General features: G+C 40.6%; 1 protein-coding gene across 1 annotated transcript in view; it reads right to left on the reverse strand.

Annotated features, from left to right (window-relative positions):
• LOC137295109 (DNA polymerase epsilon subunit 2-like) overlaps positions 1-16,414 on the reverse strand; it is an 82,777-nt gene that overhangs the window by 64,154 nt on the left and 2,209 nt on the right. The window contains exons 2-4 of the mRNA XM_067826414.1: positions 13,812-13,912; positions 3,012-3,087; positions 1,130-1,207 (exon numbers count right to left, since the gene is read on the reverse strand). Coding sequence (XP_067682515.1) covers positions 1,130-1,207; positions 3,012-3,087; positions 13,812-13,912 — 255 coding nt within the window. The remainder of the gene's footprint in view (positions 1-1,129; positions 1,208-3,011; positions 3,088-13,811; positions 13,913-16,414) is intronic.

A 16,414-nucleotide genomic window follows, 5' to 3' on the forward strand; every position in this document is an offset into this window, starting at 1 on the left:
ATAACTTCATATATAACAATGTGTATACATATATTCAGTTATGGGAGCCATGCAACTTTACATTTGTCATAAGGGTATACAAAGAATGTGATTCTATATTTTTGTGGATGTGGTGGAGGCTGAGTGGGTTAGATGGCTGAGACTGTGTGTGGGTGATTTGGTGCCAGACTCTGGGAATGTGGATTTGACTCATGGATAAGACTCCGCCTAAAAGGTACTAGAATCAGTACTTTTCCGGGAAAATGTTTCACCTGTTACAAAGTTTTCCCAAATCCTTCCATGTCTGTATTGGACTCCACTAGACTCATATTCATACTCTGTGCCAGATCAGACAGAAGTCGTTTAAGAATGGGAATCATGCGTAAAATTTATTCAACAGTCTAAGTAAACTTATCCTCAGTACTTATCGTTACACTTCACTATTGAGTCTAACAAAACCTTATGGGAGGTCGTGTCAGGTAGCCTTTGAGATTGACCAATAGCTTAACAAATCGCGAAAGTAGACATTCGTACATTACTTTTTATCTCAAAAACGTTTGTATCTGAACAATTCCGAATGCTATTTAGCATACGCTTGCTTCCAGGTGATGCACACGGCGTACGTACAACCATGACAACGGTGAGTAAACAGTCGCTGAAAGTAGTGTTTTGGGCAATATTCAAGGATGTCATCTTTCGGAAATATCAGCTAATGATAACCATGTCAACAGAAACCCCAAAGCATATATACTGTTGGTTTGTGGAGAGATCTGTGTCAGTGACCTGAATATTTTGAAAGTTTTAGTAGCCGTTGTCTGATTGTTTAAATCTATTTAACTGTCGCGCGTTTGATTGGACGGTGATTGGTCTCTCAAAGGTTACCTGACGCGACCTTCTACTAAGTTTTGCTAAACTCTGGTGGAGTGTGATGAAATACACTGAGACTAAGTTTACTTAGACTGAAGTATTCAAGTAAATTATTTACACATAATTCAAAGAGAGAATAGAGTGCATGATTTTCTTGAGGACACTGTCAAATAAATGAATAATTTCATGACCCTTTTGTTAAAGAGTCATTTGACTTGTAACCAACGGCTTTTATTATTGCTCTCGAGAGCATCTTATGAAAACATGCTTTAATAACACTTACGGTATAAACTTTTTCCTCTCTGGATGATATGAAAACCTTGGGACCGAGAATGCATCGATGATACAGAACACCTTGTCCCTGATACAGACACAAAACAACAGCAGATAAAAATCAATATAGAGCACAAACCTGAAATAACACTTAACAAACACAATAAAGCAACTTATTTGACAAGGTTAATTAACCTTCAGTTCAAACTGATCATCTAAATCAATGGACATTCCAGTTATATGGTGGCAGTTGGTAATTAACCATTCTGGGCCAAGCAATCCAGTGATCAACTGGATGACCATTGATCTACACAGCTGAGACACGATGACATGTGTCAGCCAAGTCAGCAAGCCGGACCTCCTGATCCTGTTAGCTGCCATTTATGACACAGGCAATCATCAGAAATAGTAATTAAATAACAATGTCCATTACTGTCATAATATAGCCATTACAACCTAGGGCCCACATCAGCTCAAGGGGCAAAGGTAACAGGGCTGATATTAGGGTTGAGTGAATAGACTTCACCCATTGTGGGGAATCAAACCCGGGTCTTCAGTTTGACGAACAAACACTTTAACCACTTGGCTACCCCACTTAATGAGGGCTGAGAGGTGCTATGGGGTCATATAAAAACCTTTCATCATATGCCATTGCAAAAAGGATGAAATACATCAATTTACAAGTGTTTGGAAGACATCATCGTGAGAGAGTAAGCAGTGCAGAGAATATACTAAGCGACATAACTCCAAGCTCTATCTTGGATCAACTGCAGATACAAAAGGTCATATCATTGATAGCAACATATTATACACCACAGGTATGCAAAAAGTAATCTAAGGGACATAACTCCAAGCTGAAATCATCACTCATTCTGAAAAAAACTTCTAAGCCAATCAACCCAGCAAAAGATGCAAGACAGGTCTGCTTATTATATCCCTCGGAGTTCATACTGTCTCTGTCTTGGATGAATAGCAGACACAAAACGTCATATCAATGATAGCAATATGATATACACCACAGGTATGCAAAAGGTAATCTAAGGCAATCTGACAATCTTAACTCTGAGATAAAACTGGCAAAAACTCCAATCAAACCATGCACATCCTTTCAAAAGAAGGCAACCTTGATCAAACCCCAAGCAGTAAAAAAGTTTCCACTTCCCCCCCTTCCTAAAAAGAATGTAATCCTAAATACAGCCTTTATTATATTTACTTTTTTTTCTAAAATAATACTCTGGTTATCATTTGCACTGCTCCATGCATGATGCTTGCTCGAAGCACACAAACAATTTGATTATTATTACCCCAGATAACCCAAGGTGCCTGCTAGGAACTAAAAGGTTAGTGGTTACTTATCCTACTGGGTACCCATTTTCTGCTGGGTGAACAGAGGCAGTTTCGAACAAACTCATTTACCTAAGGTGAGATTGTATGTATCATATGTGCTTCATTGTGGGGCAGGACTGAAGTCCTAGAAACTCTCAAAAGTCAAGCTGCCAAACATGGTCACCTACTAAGCACTGTCCACGCTCAATGTTGCTGACCTTCACCTGATTGCGACTTGAGGACCACACCTGTATTCATAACCTTGGCAGTGGGAGATGTGCCATATGACACACTTGTCAGTGACGATCACTAAGGACATGGTCAAGACAACCATTATCAGACTTCCATTTTTGTGGAAGCCCTAGTGGCTGAGTGGGTTAGATTGCTGATTTTGCATGTTGCCGCTTTGATGCCCCACTCTGAGATGGGTTTAAACCAGAGACGACTCAAGCTACAAAAGTACTAGAATCTGTACTTTACTAGGAAAGAAATAATTATAACATCTGCTACTTTAAACTTGATCCATCAAGTGAAACCTGGTGTGGTTCGGACAAGTAATGTGTTACCCTTCATCTTCCTGCTCATCGTTGCACTCCTGTACTGCTGATTCACAAACTTTCCGGTCAATCATGGATGAAGATACTGCAACATCAAAAGGACGGATAATTGCAGACAATATATATAACACTGTCCTCAGCAATATTCAAGTTATATGGCATAACCTGTATGGACCAGACAAAATGTTTGTCACGTAATGCCAACAACATTCCAACTCTATAGCAGGAATCTGTAAATAATCTGAACCAGATTCCACTGATCTACATCATGAGCATCAATCTATGAAATTATGATATGAAAAGGTTCAACCAAATCAGAGAGTCTGACCACCTTATATACCTAATCCCGTTATTTGCCTCTTACGACAAGCACTGTTTGCTGAAGACCAATTCTCACCAGGATCTTCATAGGTGCCTACTTGTATCAAATTGCAATTTTAGAAGCCACTGCAATATTTTATTAGACAACACAATCTCACATGTGTAAACACTGATAGTCTTCATTATCAGTTGTGTTCACAATTGTGTTTACTCAGATTAACATGATAAAGGTCTCAAGGGTTGTAAGCAGAGACAGCGTCAAAGTAATCTCTAATCCCTCAGCTGGACAAGTTTATTTAGGTATCAGTAGCCAGCCTGACTTTGTATCATGATAAAAGTATTGCACCAATATGTATCAGAAAGTCTGTTAACATTATTTGTTATACAAATGAATTAAAATAAGAAATTCACAGCTGTCAATAATTTGGAATCAATGCGGACAGGAAGAATCATAAGATTATGAGTGTGAAGACTGTCATGGTTATCTTACGTTATTATGCATAAGCAGAGATGTCAACCCTACTGTAGAGTAGTTAGTATTTTTGCAAAAAAAACAATGCAAAAATCAGTACTTTTTTGGCCAAAACTAGTATTAACTTTTACAGTGTTATTTAATAGATAGATAGTCTCAGATCTTGTTAAAAACAGTGTACTCATCTAAATCAGCATTAGGTATCCACATATAGCTTGACCCTGAATAAATTGTGGTTGAAATGTATTGTGTATGGTATGTATGCCATTCGATAATTTAATTTAATGTATGTTTTTCAAAATTTGTGCATATTTTTACAGGTATCATAGTCACATATTTTCTGTTGTTTTCTTATAACGAATATGATAAATTCGTATGGGTTGTCATCTCTGCATATGGGAAAGAGGACATAGGGTAGTATTGTTCCTGTAGTATTGTTGAACGTTGTTTGGCTGCTTCAGAAAAAAATGATTTCATTGGGTAAAAACAACATGCCAGAACTACTTTCTTCATCTTTTCAGTTCATTCATTGTTTTACAACTCACACTTCCTTATACACGAGGATAAAAAAATAAATACGAGTCATCAGAAGATGACATATCCCCCCAGCCCCAACATATTTGAAAGGACAAATCATCTGACAGTTACTCATTGTTTTCTTAGACTAAGTTTGAATTGTTTCTATGGAATTCATGAAAATTATAAATGGCATATATCTGTAACCAGCAAAGTCACAATTTCAAGATCTGTCTCATACATCTGCCAAGATCTGTTGAAAGATATGAAATGGTTTTCGTGTTGTGCTCTGGGAACAAAGTCCATCCCTCCATTTTGAGACTAAGTCTGAAACGTAAGTCCTTGCATTACATGCCGGGGGGGATAACAAACTGACAGAGGTAATAAGAACAATAACCAACTTCTGCCGGGGAATAGCAGATCATATTTCCCTCATTATATGTAATTCTCTTGAAAGTGAGAAGGATATTTCAGCCTACAATCATATAAAAAAAATCCTGAAAAATCCACCTTACTGCAAGAGATCTTCTGTTGTTGTTGGTTGTTCAGAGGCTGGGTTTTCTCTGAGTTGTGTGATCTTTCAATCTTTCAAATTTTGGATCATTCTTGCCATGATGTTCTGAATTAAAGTGCGACAGGTTAGTCACACTTGTGAGTGATATCAGCATAGTGTTCTGTTAATCTGATTCTAAAGCATCTTTTCGTTTCACCAATGTATCGTTTCTTACAGCGTTTCCAAGTAAGAAGGCATACTATATTCCAAGATTAGCAAGTGTAGCTTCTTTTATTGAAGACATTTTTTTTGACTGAACTGCAACTTTTGCAGTTATCTCTGTTGCATGCGCTGTCAACAAAGTTGACATATTGGTCACTAATTTGTGGTAATTGTCTGGAATAGGTCAGATTGGCTCTAAGTGAACCTTAAGGGTTTTGATTCTTCAAAGGCATTTTGAAGTTGGTGTAGAAATACAGGATAAATTTTATGGATAGCAACTTCTCGAGTTTATTTTTACGACGTTTCGTGGTTTATCCTAGCCTCCTCATCAGGTTGAGCTGAACTGAACAGTAAGGCTTAACTGTTAACTCAGCCCGTGACCTCACAATGCTTAATTGCTTATGACGTCACAAGGGTCTTAATGACGTCTTAAGGGTTTTATTTCTCTGGTAGACAGCAATGTGTGTTGATACAAAAATTTCTTGACAGATGTCAAAGCCACTTAGTAGGTGCCAACTTTTTTTGACAATTGCATTGAGTTCCATGTTCATGGGATTATAGTCGCTAACTAGAACCAGTCTATTATTTTGGTTTGGTTCTTTAATTTAACAGAGATAACAGAGTCGGACCTGTTTTTGTTTTGTTGTATTTATTTCCTTGGATAACCTTGTTTGAGGTAATTACTGATGAGGTTGAGGCTATGTTTCTCATATTCCTCGGGTGTTGAACAAATGTCTATGTCTATGTCTAGAGTGACATGATGTATACAACATATAAGAGTGCATGTCAGTGGGTTCACAATAAAGTGTGAATTCCAATAATTGGAGATCTTTGTTGAATGATACCCATGTGTCTAGGAAAGAGACTTTGTTTCTAGAGAATTCAGCCGTGAATTAATAGTTCAGTGCGAACTATTCAGGTAGTTGAGGAAGGATTCTAGGTGTTGTTGTCATAGTGTCCATACCATGAAGATATTGTCAATAAACCTAACATAGATGTAAGGTTAACAGTGTATCGTGCTAGAAGTTTTTCTTCTAGTTCACCCATAAATATGTTGAGTACGACGGCATTAGTTTAGCTCCCACTGCGGTACTTTTGACTTGGAGGTAGCGAGTACCATTTCAGATGAAGCTGTTTTTGTGTAGGACCATTCCTAAAAGATCAACAATGCCTGTAAGACTGACTAGTCAGTCAGGGTTGAACCATATAATTGCTTGGGCTACTGATCGTAGTCGTACACCATTTGGGACGTTTGTGTAAAGATAGGTGACATACATGGTAAGTAATATGATGTCTGGGTCGGTAGAAAATTAGCTGATTCTAATCTTTGAATACAATGTATCATGTCCCGTATAAAACTGCTATACTCTTTGACAAATTGTTTGATGTACTGTAAATCATGAAATTAATGCGAACATTTTATTAATGCGAAAAATGCGTCTGTACATGTGTCGCATTATTAAAATGACGCATTTCAGTCTGGGGGTGTACTTTTGAATAAACGTCAGAAAACGGAAATCTCTTCCTTTCATTGACACTACTTAATACCTATTGAAATTATTCATCGGCAAATTTTGTCACTAAGCAGAAGTGTTGCCACTACACCAGTCAATACAGGTCTCTTCCTTATTATGGGTATCGCAAGTCAGTTATCACTGGTTACAATAATCACTGTCAATTGTTCAAAGTCATTGAAGCACATCAGCCAGATCAGACATTCTCCAGCCACGCAGGATCGTTTAGCGATCTTTGCTCACCTTTGCAATTGCGGCCTCCATCCATTTGGCATGTAGAGGCTTCAGCACACTTATTCGTAAATCCACAAGTGTGTCCTTTTTGGAACCTGTCAAATTGTCTCACACTTTGTTGGCATACCAATTAATAAATTGGTTCTTCATGGCCACCTTGAATTCACCATTAATTGTTGTCATATGACAAGTAGTAGCTAGCAATCACGTGATCAAACATGGCAGCGTAATCATAACATTGTCATCTCCATTCCATTCAATGTTTAACAAGCTCAATTCAGGTCACTAGTGTGTGGTAATAAGAAATGAAAAGAAAATGAACATCAAAGAATCAGGGTGTCGCATTTTTCTGATCAACACAGCTTCCTGAGCTCGCATTAATTTCATGACGCATTTTAGACAAGACCATTGCACTCGCATTAAATTCATGACGCATTAATTTCATGATTTACAGTATTCATCCTAAAAACTACTGATGTTTTCAGTATGTGTTGTTTCCAATAATGATGGGTCTGCCAGGAAGTTTCCCGGGAGTAAGGGATCTATGGATCCCTAAGAAGGTAGAATCTACCTGCATGGCAGCCAGTGGGGAGGAGTCCCATAAAGACTTTATGAGATATTTCTTCTTTCGGGTAAAGATTAATGACGTCTTTACACATTTTCATTTTTTCTACGCCGGTCTATAGCAGTGAATTCATTCCAAGTGAGATTCCAGTGTTTGAATTTTGTGTCTTTGAGTTTAAAGAAATGATTTGTGACTGCTTTAATAAACGATTCCAGACTATGGTCATTACCATATGGTGGGTTCCAACTGCTTGTTGTCCGAATTGTGTGCCAAGTTCAGAAGATGGGTGTGCATCACGTGAGTCATGAAAGAAATGCACTGTTTCCTAACAAAGGCCATCAGGTCTGAGAAACTTTGACTTTTATTGCCATGTGATGGTGCGGGGCAAATATTTTAGATATTTAAATACTTACTTTACCATAGGTCTATAGCATATTACCTCAAGCTTTGCTTAGCAGGAGATGTGACAGAGTTGAATTGCTATTCAATCTTGAAATGGCTACCTCGAATTTGACGACTGTAATGATACGGAAATATCTGGATCTTCCACTGCGCATACGCGCAGACTCCACAAGATCCACCCTATGTTAAGGTAAGTATTTAAATATTTTTTTACTTACCTTACCATAGGTCTATAGCATATGGATGCAACAGACAGGATAGTGGTGCAGGACTCCAGAGGACCGTCAAATGTCTATCATCCCACATATGCCGGACCACTACTGATTCACAAACACTGGAACCAGAACCAGAATCAGAGTAGTAAGTCATATACTAACCACCAGAGGGGCACGGTACGTTATCTCACGAAAGTACAAGACCCCCATAGACCAAGGTAAGTAAGATCGTACCTTATACAGTGGAAGGACGCGCGAGTTGCAGTTGTATCTCGTGCAGGTTGTAAGGCAACGGGTGCGGAAGATTCTGTGCATCGTAAGCCTCAACCATAAGGCTACTATGTTCCTGGTGACTTCCCCTCTAGCAGTCATGGAAAAGGGCAGGAACAACCTCTTCCTAGTTACCTGACAAGGAAAGGACATCCTGATATATAATCTAAGGGCCCGAACCAGACAGAGTAACTGCTCTTCCCGATCCTCTGGTCTGATGATGGCAGTTAGAGGGGGGATGGTGAATAACCTGTCTGGTTGACCTGGCAGCTGGCTTCGCCAGGAAATCCCAGACAAGGCCCAAGTGTACAGCACCATGTCTGGTCTGTTCAAATCGGACCCTAGTCACATCCACTAGAATTTCACTCTCTCACTGTTGTAGATAGTGCCAACAGAAACACTGTCTTCCTCATTAAGTTGTCAAACGAAGCCCTGTCCAGTGGCTTGTAGGGGCAACCTCTCAAGTGCTGTGGCACAATGTTCAGGTCCCATGCAGGCGACCGGAACTTAACTGACGTCAGTAGGCTCAAGAGAGACTGCCATTCCGTGAGAAGCAACGGCCCTGACAGTCACTTCGCTACGAAATCTTCTCCCACCAGTCAAGAGGGATCTGAACACGGTCATACCGTGTCTGGAACAGGCCCCGGATAAACACCAATTCCTGCATGGGATGCAATTGCGATTTGTCCCGGTTGATTATCCACCCTAACTGCTTCAGGAGACGGATGGCAAAGTCTAGCTGTCTGCATATCAACTGAGGTTCGAACTGGTTGAGAGGGCAATGTACAGGTCAAACTCTATCTGCCTGGGATGAAGAAACCGACTGATGGGATTCGTGATTCTGGTAAACAGCTACGGGCCGTGGAAATGCCAAACGGCAGGACCTGCCACTGGTAATGTTGACCGTCGAACACGAACGTCAGCAACTTCCTGTGAACTCCAACACTTCCTCAATGGCACACTTCCCTAGTAACACCTCGATGTTGTCTGCCAGCAACTGGTGCCGCGACTCTGGATACACCCGCGCTGATGGCTGAGATGTCAACGGTGGAGGTTGTATGATCGGTAGTTTGTAGCCCTTCTGTAGGATTCTGGTAACATAAGGATCTTCGAGGATGGACCAGTTCCTCCAAAAGATGATTTGGGATGTTCCTCCCGTCTACCGGTGTAGGGAAAACTGGCACGGCTGGGGGCAGGAGGTCCCAGTCGTGACAGGTAACACCCTCAACGTCTTGAATAGGGGCGCCTGGTTGAGCCTGTAGGCTTGCGATGATCGGCTGCCACGTTGCCCTGGCCACGACCTCAGGGAAAGGCGGATCTGACAGATTCCCTACTCGGGACGTAGCGTTTCCTCGTTCAAGCAGGATATGGCATCAGCCACCATAGGATGTGGCGGAATCATCAGCTCTGGATCAACTCTGATAGCCCTGGCGCTGTCCACACCTGAAGACGGGGAAGGGCAATCTGGGAGTCTGTCAGCGATTCAATCATATACTGCTGAAAGCGGCAGGTACGAGTCTTCTTCATCCTCCACGTGAGCAGGGTTTTCCTCATAATCAGGGGAAAAGTACTGCTCCTCATCGACATTCCAAGACACGCCTGACTTGCGCTCCGGCACCTGTTTCCTATGTGCCGACTCCCTAGCTCTAGGAGGTGACACCGACCGGGATCATGACCGCCTGCTCCTTCTCCTACAATGAAAAGATCTGGCCCAACGATCCGGGGATCTAGAAGAAGATTGGCGACGCCGACACACGCTTGACGAGCTGCTCCGGGGGCTTCTCGATCTGGATCTTCTCACACCCGCGTGCTCTGCTCCTACTCTTCTAGAACGCTCATCGACTAGCTGCCTCTGTGCATCTTGATCTCTACAGTAGTGGCGCCTGTAGGCACTCCCTACGCTGATGAGCCAAACCCAGGCGCCGATCTCACCAAGCCCTGCGCTCTTGCTGATTGAGATGCACCCACAGGCACCGGCACCGGTAAACGGATGCGTTTCTCGGTGTCGCTGCAAAGTCTGGGACGAACGGAGGAGCACTAGTAGTGGGCGTCGTCAGCTCCCGAGCGCCCGACGTCATCGAAGGGGTAGGTACTAGCAACGATCGTAGAATCCATTGTACCGCCGGGTGCGCTAAAGTGTCTGGCCTTGACAAGTCCACCCAACCCCCAGTCTGGGTAGTTGGTGTCAGCGTCGACATCAGCAATGGCATCTGCATCAGTGTCGGCTCTACTCTCAACGAAGCATCAGACTCCGCCCCAGGCACCTCCAGCGCTGGCTGTAACTCTGGTGTACAAGGCGCCGACAACCTGGATCCTGATGAAGATGCAGGACATCTTGCGTAACTTCTGAGTTTTCCTCTTCTTAACCAGTCAGGAAAACTTTAAACTCCGCACTTGTCAAACCTGTACACACCGCACAACGCTGCTCAAGGGTGCATGACACCGTAGCACAATCCGGACACCAGAGGTGAGGATCTTTGCCTGACTTCAGGCCTTTACACACCACGCACAAGTGTCGTGTCATACACAACTATTGTAACAAAACAAAATATAAACGTGACAATTAGGAAAATGAAGAACACCCTTAACCACATAGTGGACTGCTCCATTCGCACGTGCTGCAGCTGCTTTGCAAATGACAAGTGAAATGGCTGCCCCTCTGATAATGACAGCAAAATCACATGTGACAAAAAATGAAACACAAAAGCTTAGATACTGTGGAAGAACCATCAACAGAAACCAATCCACCAACAAACAAAATCGATCTGAGTAAAATTACGGAGGCAACATCGAAAATAGGAGACACATGACCATATCTTGTCCAAGGTAGGCGACAAGGGTATGATAACGAATTTACATGCTATAACCGATACAAAGATTGAAAAATACTACCTACCCCAACACCAAGAACCTGTAAAAGGAATCAGTGCAAAAGCGTAGTAAATCAAACTTTATCAGCTGAAAAAAGGTAGCAACTCAACCACATCTAGACAAGACGACGCTTGAAGTAAAAGTGAAGCTCTCTCGCAGTTGGGAGATCCAGATACTTCCATATCATTACAGTCATCGAATTCGAGGTAGCCATTCAAGATTGAATAGCAATTCAACTCTGTCAGATCTCCTGCTAAGCAAAGCTTGAGGTAATATGCTATAGACCTATGGTAAGGTAAGTAAAAAAATTGTCTTTATACAATTGATCTGGTTTATTGACCTCATAAGTGTTGTTCTAAGTGAGTTTTGAAATCTTATAGCAGAGGTTAGAGCTATTGCTAAGATCTAATCCTTTAGCTAAAATATTAAGGGCCTGTCGTAGGTCCTTCTGTTGCTGATTGGGATGGCCTTGTTGATCGTGGCGGTGACAAGATATAGGTCTTGGGGAGGGGGGCTGTCAGAAGTTGGTTGTTGTCAGTATCTAGTACTGTGGGAGCAGCTTCTTCCGGTGTTTTGTTAGTCGTGATCGAAATGTTTAGGGTCATAGTGGTTATCTTTAATGGTGGCTTCCTTAAGTATTTTGAATCGGGCTGTGAATATCTTGGGTCGAGAAGTGTTTTCTCTCCGAGAGATGGTTTTTACAGCTGTTTTGATAAGGTTCAGTCAAGCAGCATCAGAAAAGGTGGGATCCTTGATTAGATTTCCTTAATTGATTCTTCAATACTATCTAGCTGACAGTTTGGGAGTTAAATGTGTGAGCATAGTAGATTAAGTGCACATCCCTTTAGAGCTTGGGCCCTGGCCATGGTGAGCTCAACAGGGTAGGTGGCTTGAATGTGCAGCACTAGGGCCACAAGTTGTGTAGGAATCAAGTCTCCTTGGAAACAAGTTTCTAGAAAGTCTGTATGCACTCTGAAGCAGGCCACTTTGGAGTCCGCGTTTCTCAGGTCCCTATAGACTGACATGAGAGAGTCTGGTACGAGTCTCATAATTTGACCGCTTTTGACTCTGGTTGTCAAGTTTCGTGATTTAAATAGAAAGTAAGTAATACAACTCCTGGAAATTAATGTCACTAGTTAGTTGGTAATCATAGTTATTGTCCAAGTAACTACAGATCTACACCCCTAATACACAGAGTTACACCTTGATTCATGGGCCCCTTCCAATTTGTCCAGAATGCTTTTTAAGTTATCAATACATTCAAAAATGTGTCACCACTCATGTGTCAGTGTTACAAGCAAACCTTCTAAGCACAAGGCGACCTCAAAACCCTAGCAACACCCTAACCCGAGAGGATGCATCTACCAGATCCCTTGCAACTGTGGCGACCTATACATTGGAGAAACGCTGACACCAATCAACACCAGAATGAAGGAACATCAGACCTCAGTCAGGAAACTCGACCAGAAATCGGCCATCTCTGAACATATTCTCAAGAACCCTGAACACTCAATTCGATGGGAGGACACTAGGATACTATCTACCAACAACAACAACTGGCGCCAAAGGAAACTGCAAGAGGCCATCGAGATCCGGACACAGAAACCAGCCATCAACCGCGACCAAGGAGTGTACCTACCAAGTGCCTGGGACTTATTGATAAATTAATCTCATCTACCTGTGTACATTCTATCTATGTAATTCATGTATAGTCTATCTACCCGAGTACATACTTGTGTTTGTACATCACCAACCCTCATGTAAACATGCTCACCCCCTATCGTGTGTTATGTACATCATCCTATCATGCGTAATGTATCACCATTGGCTTCCATCCTTATCCCCAATCATGTTATGTAAACATATCCAATCAACTGTAATGCATTACCATTGGCTTCCATCATTGTTATCTTAACTATCGGCTTCCTATCAGTGCTTGTTTATACTAGCTTTCGTTAACTCATTCCACTTGTTACTTTGTTATTGTTTTACCTGTACATATAAATACACCTCTGTATCCCTTTCTCAATCACCTGATGAAGGAGTAAGCATTAACTCCGAAACGTTGTGTTCTCTCATAAAGAAGTTGATATCCATAAAATCTTCATTCTTATGTATTTACACTTCTAAATGACATTCAAAGACTTGACCTCAAAACCTCTTTGCAATTGTAATGACACATGCAGTCAGGTAACTTGAAAAATAGAATAATACCAGTAACGCTAAATGAAAATTATTTAAACCAGAAATCATCTGTTATCTACAAGATGATAATCTGATACTGCAATGTATTAACGCATGTTTTTTTTAAAAAGTTGCATATCCATAAAAATTATCTTCAATAAGGGGCTGGGAAAGGTAGAGGCCATGTGCCATTTTGCACATTAAAATGAAAAATGATCCTTTAAAATTTTGATGTATACCATTGATACAAGAGCAGTGGCCCATTCTTAATTCAGAAAATGGCTACAAATCCTGAAAATGGCCCATTGTCAAAGTTCTCTTTCCTAACCCCTGTTCATTCTTCATCTCAACATCTAAAATCTCTATCAAAGTGGCCTATTACCATCTAATGAGAAACTTGTGCTTCTAAACCCATTTTATCTCATAAGGGCTATGTATGCTGTTTTGGGTGGGTTTTTTTTTCATGTTTTGGTTACAGCTTATATATATAATGGTGGTTACACATAACAGAATCAAGGGGGATAACTCACATGGTTGCTTCTGCACAATTTCAATGATTTTCTCCATCCATGTTTCCCTCTGTACATCAGCCACAGGGGTCAACACATCCACGAGGTAGCGGCTGGCCTCACTGTCACCATGGCAACAATAAACACTTATTAAAAATTTGTAAGTATATCTTGGCTAAAACATTATGTTTTCAAACATGCAAATGACAAATATGAAAATCAGTAATCTGTATCTTCCACATGAAATATGGATAAATTAAAAAACAATGTGTAGAGATGAAACTAAACTTTGAAATGGTTGGACATGTTATCAAAATAAACTAGATGCAATTAGTTGAGAAATAACTAAAATAATAAAGGGTAAAAAGATAAATAACAATATTAAATACAGTCTTTAAAAACAAACAAACCAAACCGTGGGTAAGGGTATTCCAGATCTCGGCTATTCCCAATCACTGCCGCATACGTTAACCCCTAGAAACTGTAACCCTTGATGGATTTCTTCACTAAATCTCACATTTTAAAGCTGAGATAGTGCTCTTTTAGGTGATATATTTTGTTTAACTTGATCTGAACCAGAAGTTTACTTGCGCGCCCTGTACCGAGGATACCTATCATCGCGTAATTTAGCGTTGGCATGTCAGGAAAAGGTAACTCATTCAGAACAGCCCGTCTCAATAAGAATAGAATCAAGCTGCTTCATGTTAACAATCCGTCACATGCATATACTTTTCACCTGTAAAAAGCAACAAAAATCTTCTCTACATCTGCCATATTGTTGGAGAAATGAGCAATTTATGGAGCCATGTGGTTAAGTTGGTTCCGGATCACCAGAAAATAGGGATCACCTCAAAACTGTCAACTGCCAAAAGATGTTAATTACTGTTGAAATAAAGTTATTAGTTCCACGATGTTTCTTCAGTTCCCTTTATGTAAAATACATACTCACTCAAGGGTCTGTCTTATATGTTCTTTGCTCGAAGTAGATACATAAAACGCCTTGGTCTTCATTTCACCAAAACGTATTTTGAGGTACAGAACAACCTGTCAGGAAATAACCAACTTGACAATGCTTTGGGGTTGAAAATGTTTTGGTTTTTTTCCTAGTAATATTATTCTTTACTTTTTTTCAACTTTGCGGTACAGAACTGTCTGTCAGGTAAAAGGTTATGAATATTGGAAATAACCAACTTGACAATGCTTTGGGGTTGAAATTGTTTTGTTTTGTTTTCAAGTCATATCATTCTTTTTTTTCAATAACTTGATGCATTTTAGTAAGGTACGATTCACTACAAGTGCCAAGCAGTCTTGCAGGGTCATTCAGGTAAATGATGCAAGTGGCAGTGTGTTTGCTGAGCCAGCTGGAGAACCTGGTCCAAGTTTTCCCCCTTGGCCTACTCACTGGCACAGAGAAGGGCAGGCATTGTCATACCGTGTCATTACGTTATTAACCACAGCAACAGAAAGTTATCTTTCATGACAATCAAAAATGGCAGGTTACTTATGCTAGTGGTGGAATCAATGAGGCTGGTGTAGACATGAGTTAGTTTGTTTCATTTTTAGACACACGAAGATGCACACCCATAAAGAGTTCAAATATGCTGGTATCAATAGATTATGCTTGTTAACTTTACAATCAGTAACTGATGATGTGACGTTAAAAATCTTCATATTGACTGAATAAAGGTTCTGAAAAAATGGGTTATTTTGTCTTGATAGTTGTACTTTACAAGTTAAAGTTGCATGTAAAAGTCACGACAAAACATTGTATATCAATGCTGAAGAGATCACTACCATAAACCATGTATGTATAAACCCCAAGAGAATATTTTTCAGCCGACACTGGTACCTGGAATCATGATTCTGGAATGTATTGTTATGAGCAGCAAGTATTAAAGGGGCACTGATGCGGAGCGAATAATGTTTCTCGCCAACGGTCGAATTACGAAACCAAACCGCAAATTGGTCAGCGCCCGCTCCTTCGACCGTGACGGACAAAGGAACTGGGCTCCTGTCCATATTAGCAGAATTTCTTCACCTAAACAGTCAGGAGGCCGGATGCCCATCATATGCCATTTGTTTAAAAATATCCATGGTATCCCTTGTCTGATCGTAACCAAATATCCCAGCAGTGTAATTCTTTTCGGATGCTTGGATGGTATAGTTACTGGTCCAATTTAATCCTATTTCTGTGTTTTAACCTCGATATTTAATCATGTTACATGAAAATATGATGTCTACAGGCTCGTAGCAAGCCATTTGTTTCAGTACGGAAGATTGCAAAGCTTTATATATATATATATATAGGTAGTTTTGAGTGTTGGTTCAGCTGTGATAGCAAATATCATACGTAAATTTTGGTAGCTATGGTAGCTACCCTGGTTTATTATTTATGATAATAAAAACACACAGTTGATTTATTTGAATTCGTAAACAAACAACGATGACTTTGCCTTTGGTAGAGAAACTGGAAAATTTTCTTACGTAAGAAAACCCTTATTTCACCTATGTACCCAAGTTCACAGCAAATGCCTGTGTGTATTCCTTATGTAACGAAGTTCCGTTGGTATCCTCAAGACAGTTTCGGCCCATAGGTGTTTTCAGGCTGCATGCGACGCAGAGAT

The sequence above is a fragment of the Haliotis asinina genome, chromosome 8 (genome assembly GCF_037392515.1).
Source record: "Haliotis asinina isolate JCU_RB_2024 chromosome 8, JCU_Hal_asi_v2, whole genome shotgun sequence".
Lineage (NCBI taxonomy): Eukaryota > Metazoa > Mollusca > Gastropoda > Lepetellida > Haliotidae > Haliotis > Haliotis asinina.